We start from the raw sequence: 13,798 nt of genomic DNA on the forward strand, positions 1-13,798 counted from the left end.
CATATCTCAATATCAAATTTCTTCTTTATTTTGCAAATAACCTTCATATATACCTTAACTTGACACATGGAATTCTCTCACCATCATTTATCCACTTGATTAATCCATTTCTTCTCAATCAATCTCTGTTTCACTTCATATTACTCTCATATCCTCATATAATCCAATTATGATCTTTATACGGCACTGTACGATCTCCATTTTAAAATATATTAACCCTTACCCACTTATAATCTTAAATAATGTCGTTATAGATCATACAATTCATATATAATAACCTCATCATTTGCTTAAATGTCACTGCGATAGCACTTACATATATCCTTCCATATATAATTCACATATATCCTAGACGAGAATTGGTTATGTTATACAGATGACTACCTATTATCCCTGCTTTTCGACACAAATATATTAATAATTCGCGAAAATCTACCATATCTGAGCTACTTTGAAGATCACAACGCCTCACCATTTATTCATCAACAAAATACGATATCATTGAAATCTGTACGATTTGTTGTACTTACTGCACTAATAAATAAGTCTTTACATCCGCTCCAACGGGATTGCATTGAATGCTCCAGGACATCTGTAGATCAGGCACGTCAACTACATCCTCTCGCTGGTCATTAGGATGCTCTGGGATAGGTAAGGTTTCTTTGCCGTCACGTCAAGTTAGTCTCCCCCGGACATCGGGCCATCGTCTTCTTAGAACATCTTGACAGCCATATCTTGAGAAAATGCAACAGAAATACAGATGAAGTCAATTTCGTCACGATATGGATCCCATAGCCTTCTAACATGGTAACTTCAATATCAAGTCTGACGTTTTATCTTTAATTCTAATAACGCTTGTGGACTACCAGAATGTCTGCTCTTATTTAAAATATTTGTTTTATAATTGCTATTTTATATGTCAATTCAGCTATTTCCCGTAACCTAAATATTTCTTTCTTGATAATTGTATCAATGGTTACCCTTGCTGATTTGAAGATGCGATGTAAGCCTTTCTCGCTATCTTCCTTCTTGACTTGCCACTTTATTTACGGTCTCGTATTTCTGCGTTCTTCAATTAATATATGTGACGCAAATCTTCTTCCTTAAATCCCTTGAATTTCTTTTTCAAGTCTTTACTTGCTCCTCGTGATATGTATCTCTATCTCAATACGATCGTTGGTTTGGTTTGCTGTTTCAATTTGCAGTTTTTCAATAGTAGTGTTATAACAATTCTATGCTTTTTTGTCTATATTCACTGCCACCCCGATCATGCTATATATTATATTTTATTGACATAGGTTATTGAGTTTTTGTACCGTATTTACTTATGTTATGGCAATTGCATCAATTTTAGTTCCAATAAACTATCAATTTCGGACAGTGAAATGGCACAATACTGAACTTGCGAGAATACGTTTACAGGAATTATTTTAAACGGAAATAGAAGTTTAATAACACGTTATTCACAATGAGTATTAAAGAGTTAATTTTAAACCTTTCAGCATTGTTGGAATTGTCATGGACGTGTTCGTTGAGTTTCTTTCCTGAGAACGCAATGCAAAGTTTTCGCCAAACTATAAGTTTGCCTGAAGTTTACCTCTTTCACACGACATTAAACCCAAAATATATTATGGTGAATAATTTTATATTTTCCTTTACCCAACATATGCTTTGAAATCATGTAGACTACGTTTATTCGGAGGGACTAATTGGTTAAAAGTGGCACATGGACAGTGTTAGCAATAGCCTAATAACAACAGTTACTATAAACCATGGTTAAGTTTAAATTCAGAGTGTGAAAAGCCTTTTTATTCAGTGTAAAACATGTTTCGTTTATATATTGTGATATGGCAAATAACAGTTGCATATTAGAATAATATAGTCATATAAGTAATAGTTACAAACACACTGTACAAAGAGTTATGTAATATTAATAAAACAATAACGTCCGAAGTACCTTGGTAGCTGATAGTTGAGATAAGTGGAATTTCTTCTAATAAAGAGTAGGCAAATTCAGGTAATATATTATTTTAAAAAAATAATAATTTACATGTTTTGATGTTTTCATGGAAACTGTTTATTTCTTTTTAATTTGATGGCATACCCAATTCAATTGACGATTTGTTAACATTAATGCTTTCACGTTTCGTACTTATAGGCTTTTGGGCTTATACCATGACAAGAAAACAAGGTGAAGCTCTTTATGTTTCGCAGAGAACTTAGCTCCCGTTCTTCAGAAGAAAATCTCGACTCTTCACGAGGAAGACCTCTACAATAATGAGGGTTTGAATTAAAGAATGCTTTGTCGTAGGTTGCTGTAAGTGGTACGTTCAGTCGTCACCAGAGTTCTCGCTGTTTGCAGGCACAGCGCTAGCATTCCAAGAGGGAGCAGACGACACCATTAAGCTCCAATTGAGATGTAACAGAGAGGTCATCAGACGAATCAGGAACGAATGTGGTAGAAGAAATAAGTAGAAAATAAAAAATGAAAACAGTGCGGCGAAGGACATCCAGGATAGGATAGAATGGAATATAACTAAAAAATGGAAAGAAAGCGCATGGAAACAAGAGAACTATAACGTTTCTCTGCGAAACATAAAGAGTTTTACCTTGTTTTCTTGACACTGCATAAGCCTCAAAGCCCATATACGTTTGACAATTTATTTCATGTCGACCGACTAGAAACCCAAATTACCGAGCTAGACAGCTGCAGTCGCTTAAGTGCGGCCAGTATGCAGTAATCGGGAGATAGTGGGTTCGAGCCTCACTGTCAGCAGCCCTGAAGATTGTTTTCCGTGGTTTCCCATTTTCACACCAGGCAAATGCCGGGACTGTACCTTAATTAAGGCCACGACCGCTTCCTTCCACATCCTAGACCTTTCTTATCCCATCGTCGCCATAAGACATATCTGTGTCGGTGCGACGTTAAGCAAAATAGCAAAAGAAAAAAATTCTGAATACGCTACCATTCCAAATATCTCAATGACGTTGTATCACTGTAGAATATGTCACTGCATTATGCGTCATTGTTCCAGACTCATTAAGAGTTCGTTGTTTTGTCTGGTCTATCCAGCAATACTCAGCATCTACCAATGACAAATGTAACAAATGGAAGGGTGTTTACCAGCCAAGGTAGTATGAGTCCTCCTGATGCAATAGACTGGAGAACTCTAGGTGCTGTCACTTCTGTTAAAAATGAGGGGGAGTGTCACGCGAGCTGGGCCTTTAGCGTGGTAAGTAAACAACAAAAACATTATCAATAGCCGGTAATGATTTCTCGCAATAGCGATATTATGCTAAATGTGTATAAGGGCGTGTACATTGGTACTCTCATTTCTCACGATATAAAAAATTAATTTTTAATCTGTATTGAAAACGGGATAAATGCTTAATTTTTTACAAAAATTACAATTTACAATGTGAAATCGACGATTCTTTCAAAGGAAACTTTATTTATATACTTTATTTCCGGAAACTTAAACCCAAGAGTTCGTCCAAGTATCTTTGTAACGCATCTGCGGTCCTACCAACAGTGCAGTTACTGCAATATACAGGGTCTTTATTTATGCTTGGCAAGGACTTTCTCGCTCGACCTTGGCCGCCAGTGACGGTTCAGTTGCCGGCTACCGCGCGTGCGTATGTACGGCAGAATACGGTGCTCAAAATCATTATCAAGCATTTTATTAACCATGTTTACAGTTTATGCTCAAAATCATTATCATGCATTATCATGCATTTTTCTCACCATTTTTACAGTTTATGCTGAAAATGAACCCCACGCACTGCCGAACATAATCGGCATCTCCTTATGAAGTTTTCGGTTACTCTACCAAGTTCTTCAGCACTGATGGATGCAATTTCAGCTCTTATATTTTCTTTTAAGTTCATCTATTGTATGAGGGTTGTTCCCATAAACATTCCCCACAAATAAAAATCACATGTCGTTAAATCTGAGCTACGAGGGGGCCACAGATTTTTACTTGTGATCCTCGTACCAAATACGCTTCAGTAGGGAGATAACGACCTTTACGTCTATTTTTATTGTTTACTGAACCTGTACGTTTGAATCTCTTGGCCAGTTGGTTTATTATCCAATTGACAGGAATGGGTCTCCCTGGAAATTTCGCTCGAAAACGTTTGTCTTGTCCTAGCGCACGATTTTCTGTACTTAATGTAAGTATTATGCATATTGTGCAGATATACCCGTTCACGTAACGAATATTTCACATACATTACAGCACTATACATAATCACAATTAAACACTATACAATTCGACATACAATACGCAGTAGTTTCATTGAACAACCTACTATCTCGGAGCTCAGCTCTCAGCAACTGCAGGAAGTGCCGGAAACCACGCGCGCCAGCGGCCGGTAGCGGCCTGTCATCGGCGGTTAAGGTCGAGCGAGAAAGTCCTTGCCAAGCATAAATAAAGACCCTATATTTCAGTAAATACAATTCAAATTTAAATTATAGTCGGGGCCCCCGGGTTCAATTCTCGCATGACCCGGGCATTCAACTACGTCTGGTTAATTGCTGCAGCTCTAGGGTTAGGTATTTGTGTTGGTCTTCATTTGCATGCAGCACGTCACATTACCAATCACCACAGAATCATGCAATAGTGAATACATCCCTCGACAGAGAGCTGGCGTCAGGAAAGTCAACCGCCCGTAAAACTGGACTTAATCCTCATTTAGTACCGACCCTCAGTTGCAATCGTGCAAGCGAAGAGAAATGTTGTTCATTGAGCGAGTGCTGGCATGGGGATTTCGATTCAACAGTACCGGGCGGCGATAAGTCGTTGGCACGGTAGAGGCAGTCTCGCGGGGCGTAATATGGAATACAGTGTCGGACAGTAAATGGGTCTTACTACAGTTCTGATGGCAGCTTCAATGATAGTGGCGTTGTTGGTCATTGAACGGGTGGAAACGAACCCTAGACCTGGTACTGCTGGTACAGCTGGATGGAGAAGATAAGAGAAATTTTCAAGGAAAATTGCTAAGCAGAACAAACAAGAGAGCTCTTACGGGAACAAGCCAGTGAATTGAGGGAAATAAAGGATTGTGTGAAAGAGAAGATAAAAGGGTAACAGAATTGGTGGTCCAAAGCAACAAGGAAATAGCAAGTTTGAGGGATAAGGTGAAGAGAATGGGAGAGGAAATAAAATAATTGAGGTGGCAAGGGAAAGTACGGGTTACCTGGGGATGCTAAAGAAGATCTTGTAGTTAAAGTGCTGGTTGAAGATCAATTGCAGGGAAGCAGACAGTGACGAAATTCAGCGAATGAGGAACACAACAAGCAAGATACCGGTGAAAGAGAGGTTCGTTTAAAACTTTTTGGGACAATATCGACCCCAAATAAATTGCAAAAGCCAGGACGAAGATTACGTGGAAGCTATCGTTCTATGACATATGTATGTTTTAATACAGAGCTTATTAATGTTGGTAAATACATGACAAACAGTATAAAGTGAAATATTACGATCAGTGGGTGTTCCAATCGCCTAGCCCTATGGTGAAGAGCTAGTGTGTCTCCTTCTTGTCCCGAATTACCTGGTATAAATCCTGATTCTTTCAGGAATTTTTAGACTGAGGGCTTAAACGGGACTCACTGAGGATCTGTCTGATTAAGAGAGGCAGCGGAACTGGTCGAGAGAGTGAAGCAATACGACTGAGGATGTCACGCTTATCTCGCGGAACTCTAATGTCCACAGGCCATCTGGCTGAGCATCAGCCATGTCTTGGTACGCCAGTGTTCTATATGACAAGCATTTCTAGAGGCATGATGTTTTCGCATTAACGATAAACGCGACAAAAATATTTTGAAGCGATTTTGAAATATCTTAATAAATCACATGATTCTGGTTAAGAAATTAGTGATTTTGTTTTCGCGAATTACAGTGAATTAAAGCGAAAAGATCAATTTAAAGCGAAATTTACTCATTTTTGGTAAGTGGAAAAGTGCAGCGAAATTCAGGGAAAATAACGATCTTGAAATTGTACTCCAATACCATGTGTGTAAAGGGAAACAGAAGACAGAATAAGGATTTCTCATTTCGACACAAGTATCTCTTCGTATTAATATTCTATAAAATCCCTTAATGGTATGTATGGCCATATAGGGTGAAATGGTAATTTGTTATGTAATCTTGATTAGGGCTATATTATAGTTAGAAACAAGATTGCATAAGGAATAATTAATGATAATCAATATTGCTTCTCTTTATTTTGTCATGTCCAGGGACACGAACCTTCATCAAGTAGCAGCACATAAGTAATACATAGTGATTATTTTGGTAACTCAATCCACTGGCCTTGCTGTCGAAGCAGCCATGTGTTGGGGGTGATATAGAATGACAGTTAAAAACAGAGTTGTGTGAGGTCAAGAGGTCTCACGAGGAAGTCGATACGGACAAATCTAAAAAGTCACGTCCTGTCGTCTGGAGATGGCAAGAAAATGGGGGTAGTTTGAAGGATACGATACTTAAAATTAATGGGCGACCCAATTAAGTGAAACGGGACGCAGTGTCATGTTTATGATGACAAGTATTAGAAATGGGGAAGTTATTTTATGAGCATAGGTTTAAGGGCGAGAAGTCAAGTTCATGTTAATAAATATTGCCACGTGCATAGTGTGGGATTTGAGATACATGGGGGAGGTGGTAGCACCAATAGTAAGCCAGTAAGGCTTTATCTGAGAGGAGGGGAGAACCTCATATCATATTGCTAGTCCCTTTAAATACGTATGTAATTGAAGGAACAAGCGTCTTATTGCATTAGTCTTCGCTTTGGGAGCCTTGCCTTCCGCTCACGTTAGAGAGTTGCGATCAATTCTCCAAGCGGTCTCGCTACTTAGAATATTTCTTAGTAGATCAGGTTGAACGGTGGTGCTAACACTTGGTATTCACCATTCATACTTTGATTCTCGACTTAAGCCCGAGTTCTTCTGGGTTTTATCGTAGTTGGCAACTTAAAGCTTGAGGAATCTCTGTGAGATTTCACGATACTCTGTTTTTAACATCGCTTAGCATTTCAGTGGGACTCTAATGCTTTAGAGTCCACTTGCATTTACTTGGAGTAGCCGTTCTGAGGAAGGCTAGTTCCAGTACGTCACAATACGTGACCGACTTCAATTGTACGTGTATATTCTTTGTACATCATCTGTCAATATACGCACATATATAGGAAATCATATGAGTTTCAACTCTTAACAACCAACTTACCTAACGCCTATAAATTACCATCTTATATCCCTTTCGTTTTTAGTACTGTTGTTAGCCATCAGGTGATTCCACTCACCGCTCGGCGTCTCACCTGTTGGCCGGGATACGACAGGAGAAGAAAAACTGGTGTCAGTTTTGTGGGGTTGGTCCTGAGTTCGACGTCCATCCAGGGTTGTTTAACTCTTAACCAGGCGTTGGTGGTTTCCTAAGCGGCTGTCTATCCTAGTAGACTGAGGGGCGGTCGGAAGAAAGAAGAAGAAGTCCGGAGGCTGTCTATCCTAGTAGACTGAGGGGCGGTCCGAAGGAGAAAGAAGAAGTCCAGCGGCTGTCTATCCTAGTAGACTGAGGGGCGGTCGGCAGGAGGAAGAAGAAGTCCGTAAGCAGACAGAGAGCAGAACCAAGAAGGCGCAAGGGCTGGCCCACGGAGTAGCAGAGGGATTCATAGGAGTCCAAGGAAGGAAGACGCAATCGACCCGGCGTACCTGCACGTCGTCAGCTCACCATCAGCACGCAGTAGAAGACCAAATATTGTAAGGTAAGCCAAACTCAAAATCAGTATGTCTAATTCTGAAGTGGGAAGTGCCAGTGATAATTCAGATAACAATTATATTAATATCAATCAAGCGTTCAAGTTAATCGGAGATCCTTTTGACGGGAGAAATCGGAGTAGGTTGAAAGAGTTCTGTGCAAATGTAGATTCAGCAATAGAATTTGTTCAACCAGATGAACATCCGCTGTTTTTTAAATATGTTCTTACCAGAATAACGGGTGAAGCTAGAAGCAAGTTATTAGTAAGACAGGATGTTACGAGCTGGCCAAAAGCGAAGGCAGCTTTGTTTGAAAATTATGGAGAGCGAAGGACTATTGATCATTACGCATGTAAAATGTTTAAAGCACAGCAAAATAAAGATGAATCTGTAATAGCTTGGGGTTCGAGAATGGATGCAATGGTAAGCGAACTTAAAGAAGTTGCCACGGCGAGAGTCGAACCGGAGGCAAAAGTTCATAGAGCGAATTTAATAGGAGAGTTAGGGATATCATGTTTTGTACAAGGATTAATTGATAAAAGCATTCAAACGATTGTCCGTAGTAGGAACATTACGGATGATTTCGGTTTAGCAGTTGAGGTAGCGGCCCAAGAAGAGTCGGCCGTACTCTCAAGTAAAGAAAAGCACGGTGAATCAGTTAGGAGAGATAAATATTGTAGTAATTGCAATAAGAAAGGACATTCGGCATCCTCATGTTTTCTTAAAATGCGACCAAAAGAAGTTAAGGCAATAACATGTTACAATTGTAATAAGGAAGGGCACTATTCACGAGAGTGCAGAGTAATAGTTTGTAAACGTTGTAAGAGAACAGGGCATGTAGAGAAAAATTGTAAAAGTAGTAAACCGCAGCAATTCACTAATTACAAGGGTAAAGGTTACGAGAACAAGCAGGCGGAAAACTAGAACAGGATCATGACGCAAGGCCGGTTATAGGTCCTAAAAGTGTTCACATAGGCCAAGTACACAATAAGTGTAATAACAATGAAGGGACAGTTTTACTGTCTATAAATGATGTACACGGACCTTTTCGATTTTTAATCGATACAGGCTCAGAAGTAAGTGTAATAAAGAAACAATGCGTACCGAAGGAAATAAAGATAGATACAAGTGATAGATTAAAATTGCTAGGAGTTAGCAAAGGAACACTATTCACGTGTGGAACCGCGAAGGTAACTTTGGGTACATCTCAATGCAAATTGCATGTAGTAGGTGATGAATTTCAGCTGTCACAAGACGGATTGATAGGTAGAGATTTATTGAAAGATTCTGTAATTAATTTCACGGAGGAATTCATAGAAGTAAATGGTGATAAACATCAAATAGAAATTAGAGAAGCTAAAGTAATAAAAGTATGTCCGAGAACGGAAACTATGTATGACATAGGAAAAGACGAAATTGCGCACGTAATGAAAGTAGAAAAAAGTGACGCACAGAAATGTTCACAATCGAGAACTCGAAGAGATCGAACTAATTAGGGCAGATCATATGTTAAAGAGTGATAGAGAAAGGATATTTGAAATATGTTCAGAATGTAATGATAGATTTTATTTAGATAGAAAATTAAACGAGATTACGATCGGTAGCATGTACCCTATACCAGGTACTACGGAGTTAAGTAACTCAATAGGGAAAGCGAATTATTTCTCGACAATTGATTTAGCCAGTAGCTATTATCAAGCTGAAGCAGAGAAAAAGATATTGAAAAGATCACATTTTCGGTATTAGATAGGCATTTGATATAAATTTATGCAAATGACGTTCATGAGATCAATTAGAGGAGTAAATGGAACTAAGTGTTTATGCTAATTATATTACAAAAAACAAAAAAACGTATTTTCAGCATTAGATCGGAATTTTGAATATAAAACGTATGTCAGTGACGTTCATGAGATTAATGACAAATGTATTAGCGGAAGTAAAGTGAATTAAATGTTTATTAAATGAAATTAAATTATATGATTATTTTGAGATTCAGTAAAATAATAATACTAATAATAATAATAATAATAATAATAATAATAATAATAATAATAATAATAATAATAATAATAAATGATCGACGTTTTTGAGAAGTTAAGAGAGATTTCCTCAACCCACGACCACGAAACAACTTAAGGGATTTTTGGGATTATCGGGATATTACAGACGTTTTATACCAGATTATAGCAAAATTGCTAAACCACTGTATGAACTTTTAAAGAAAGAAGTAGACTATAAATGGGAAACTAAACAAGAGGAAGCATTTCAGACTTTAAAGAATAAGTTGATAACGTATCCGATTTTACAATATCCAGATTTCGAGAAGCCGTTTATTGTAACAACCGATGCAAGCAACGAAGCGTTAGGCGCAGTATTGTCGCAAGGGAAGGTAGGAAGCGATTTGCCAGTAGCATACATATCTAGAGTATTGAATAAGGCAGAAAGAAATTATTCAACAACAGAAAAGGAAATGTTAGGAATTGTATTTGCAGTAAAGTATTTTAGACCGTATGTCTTAGGACGAAAGTTCACTGTAGTGACGGATCATAAACCACTTAAATGGGTATTTAATGTGCAAGATCCAACCTCAAGATTGCTAAAATTTAGATTGAAGTTAGCAGAATACGATTTCGATGTTGTTTATAAACAAGGAAAGTTAAATACAAATGCAGACGCACTGAGCAGAATACACAAATTAGATGAGGTTGAACAAGAAGAAGTTTCAGAAATGGAAACAGATGAGAAATTCATAGAGAAATTAACAGAGGATGAAAAGAAAGAGATTATGAAAGAATTTCATGCATCTTTAGTTGGAGGACACCAAGGCATTACACGCACGTATGCTAGGTTAAAAGATTATATTGAGTGGCCAGGAATGAAGAAAGATGTAGAGCAATACATTCGATCATGTCATTCATGTCAAACTAATAAGTTTACGAAGCCAGATACGAAGGCGAGTATGGTTATCACAGACACACCGCAGATTGTGTTTGAGAAAATAGCGTTAGATGTGGTTGGACCACTTCCACTTACACTCGACGGAAACAAATTTATTTTAACGTGTCAAGATCAGTTATCGAAGTACTTAGTAGCAGTGCCAATGAAAAATCAAGAAGCAGAGACAATTGCAAGGGCATTGATGGACAATGTAGTACGAACATTTGGAATACCAAGTGTAATATTAACTGACCAAGGTAGCAACTTTTTGAGCGAAGTAATGAAGAAATTATGTAGATTATTAAATATTAGGAAGATTCATACTGCCGCATTTAGGCCACAGTCAAACGGAAGTTTAGAGAGGTCTCATGCAGTATTAGCTGAATTTTTGAGACACTATGTATGTGGAACCCAAGACGATTGGGATAAGTTCATTTCAATGGCAACTTTTGTATACAATACAACGAAAAGTACGTCAACTAATTTCACACCATTTGAATTAGTATTTGGAAGAAAGGCGAATATACCAGGGACATTGCAGAGAAAACCAAACGAGAAGAATTATAATGAACACGAAAGCTATGTGGAGGAATTAGCTCGAAGGCTTAGAGAAAGTCACGAGGTAGCACGTAAAACTCTAATAGAAACCAAGTTGAAAAATAAAGTCCAGTATGATACAAGAATAAACGAAGTAACGTTTAAGATAGGAGACCAAGTTCTTTTAAGAAATGATTCAGTAAGGCGAGGTCGTAGCAAAAAATTAAGTCCAAACTTTGTAGGCCCGTACACAGTACAGGAAGTTTCAGGAGTGAACTGCGTTTTGAATATGAATAAGCGAGGGAAGTGCGTTACAGTACACAGTAACCGATTAAAGTTATATATTTAAATGAGAAGGAAAATTGTATGTAAATACATTGTGAACAACCAGTAATAAATTATAGGCAACGCAAGGTAACACAAATCTGTTACTTGCAGGTCAATGGCGCTGATAGCAGCGGCGATCGCAGTGATGGCGATATTTACGAAAGGAGGAAATGCGATTGATTTCCAGCTCAAACCATATGAGTCCACCCCAGGGGTTTATTTCGACAAGCTAGGTGAAGTTCAACTCTATAACACTGAATGGAAGGTAGTAACTTATGTAAATTTAGAAGCGTTAAATGATGCGTATAATGTTGGTAAGAAATACATTCAGAGAACCATGAGATTGTGTTCAGAACTGGAAGTAAATTTAACATATACGTGTGAGAATGAGGTAAAGCTTTTAATTATGCAATTAAATAAAACTCAAAATTTGCGTGAATTAATAAGACAAACAACTAAGACTGAGGAGAAGGAAAATTCAGATCAGAATAGAATGAAGCGAGGAGTTCTTAATTTTGTAGGAAGTATTGCTAAAATTTTATTCGGAACCTTAGATTCGCAAGATGCAGCCTATTATCAAAGTCACATTAAGGATCTTGAATCAGAGAATTTGTCGATGTTGAAAGTCGCGAAAGAACAGATGATTGTAGTAAAAAGTACGTTACAATCAATGAATAGCTCATTGTATGACGTCGCTAAGAACGAAAAAGAATTAAGCGATAATATAGCAACAATACGGGGATATCTGAAGGATGAGACTGAGCAAATAGAAAGCGCATTTAGGGGAACGGAGATTGAAATCGCGGTCAATAGGCATTTAATTGACACGCAAGGATTCTTAGCGCAATTAAAAGATCATTATGAGATTCTGTTAAATGGAATAATGTTGGCTCAAAAGGGAGTCTTACAACCTCAGATTATAAGTCCTAGTGATATAATAAAGTCGTTTTCAAAGGCACAGAATAATTTCCCACCAGGAATGACATTACCTGTTGAGTTGAGACTGGCTTATGGCTATTTAATAACTAGAATAGCAGAGATTGAAGTGTTCATTACTAAAGAAATACTTGGTTACATTGTAAAGGTACCTTTGGTAGATAAGGTAAAATATGATCTTATTAAGGTTATACCATTCCCAACAAGAGTGAATGGTGAGATAGAAAACTTTGTTTTTATTAATAGTGAAAATGAATTTATTCTTTTGGACCAGGACAGGCAAAATTATGTAATGTTAACTGAAAATCAAATTAATAATTGTAAGAGGTTGAGTGATAAACTTCAGGTATGCAAACAAGAGTTTGCTATCAAACTAGCTCATTCACATGAGGAATGTGCAGTAAAATTGTTGACAGGGGCACAGGTTATGCCACAAGATTGTCAAAAAAATGTAATTAGAGTACAAGAAGTAATGTGGTTTCCCTTAAGAGAAAATAAGTGGATTTATATCGCTCCACAGGAGGTAAAAATAACAGTAGTATGTCAAGAGCTGCACACAAGTGATGCTAAGTTAACAGGTACAGGAATAATAACAATGTTTAATAGATGTACGGCCTTTGGGCCAAAATCAAAAATTCAATCTTCAAATGTAATTAAAACAAATAGTACCAAAGATCAAGGGTTTGTACCTGATCTATTGTTACAGTATGACTGTTGCGATCATTTAGGAATTAACACTAAATTGAGTCAATTGCAGGATGAAGGAAAGATACCGTTGGTAAATGTACTTCACCATGCAGAGGAATTAAAATTAGCAAGTCATAAAGTAGAGGCAGTTGAAAAATTAATACTTGAACAGGAGGATGAATTAAAGCAAAATCATAAATTGGATAAGTTGAATTTTTTGTCTTATATAGGTGGAGGAACAATTGCTGTTATTTTGTTATTATTATGTTCCTGCTGTTGTTGCAAAAGATGTTGCAAAAGATTTAGACTTGCTCATAAACTGTCAGAGCTAGGAGATGAGTGTTGCGGAAAGGTATGTATCCGCCAAACTATAATTAATGGTCCTAACTCACATTGTTCAGACGAGGACGTTACAGTGCACTTTGATAGACAGGAGTATGTAAGAGGTAAGCGCGTAAATGAGCGCAGGGGTAGAAGTATGACAGATCTTACTACTTCCAGTATAGAGCTTAATGAAAGGTCTCTCATCAGAGAGCCAAGGAGGCAATAAAGAGGGAGCGTAACCACATTAGTAAAGTAAAAATTTCAATGACCATTGTATAAGTAATGAATCACTAGTAAGAC

The 13,798-nt window shown here is 37.6% G+C and overlaps 1 protein-coding gene across 1 annotated transcript in view; it reads left to right on the forward strand.

Annotated features, from left to right (window-relative positions):
* Window positions 1-13,798, forward strand: part of LOC136857747 (procathepsin L) — a 60,397-nt gene that overhangs the window by 22,604 nt on the left and 23,995 nt on the right. Inside the window, exon 4 of the mRNA XM_067136642.2 lies at window positions 3,036-3,233. Within this exon, the coding sequence (XP_066992743.2) occupies window positions 3,093-3,233 (141 nt within the window). The 5' untranslated portion in view covers window positions 3,036-3,092. The remainder of the gene's footprint in view (window positions 1-3,035; window positions 3,234-13,798) is intronic.

Source organism: Anabrus simplex, chromosome 1 (genome assembly GCF_040414725.1).
Source record: "Anabrus simplex isolate iqAnaSimp1 chromosome 1, ASM4041472v1, whole genome shotgun sequence".
NCBI classification, from domain to species: domain Eukaryota; kingdom Metazoa; phylum Arthropoda; class Insecta; order Orthoptera; family Tettigoniidae; genus Anabrus; species Anabrus simplex.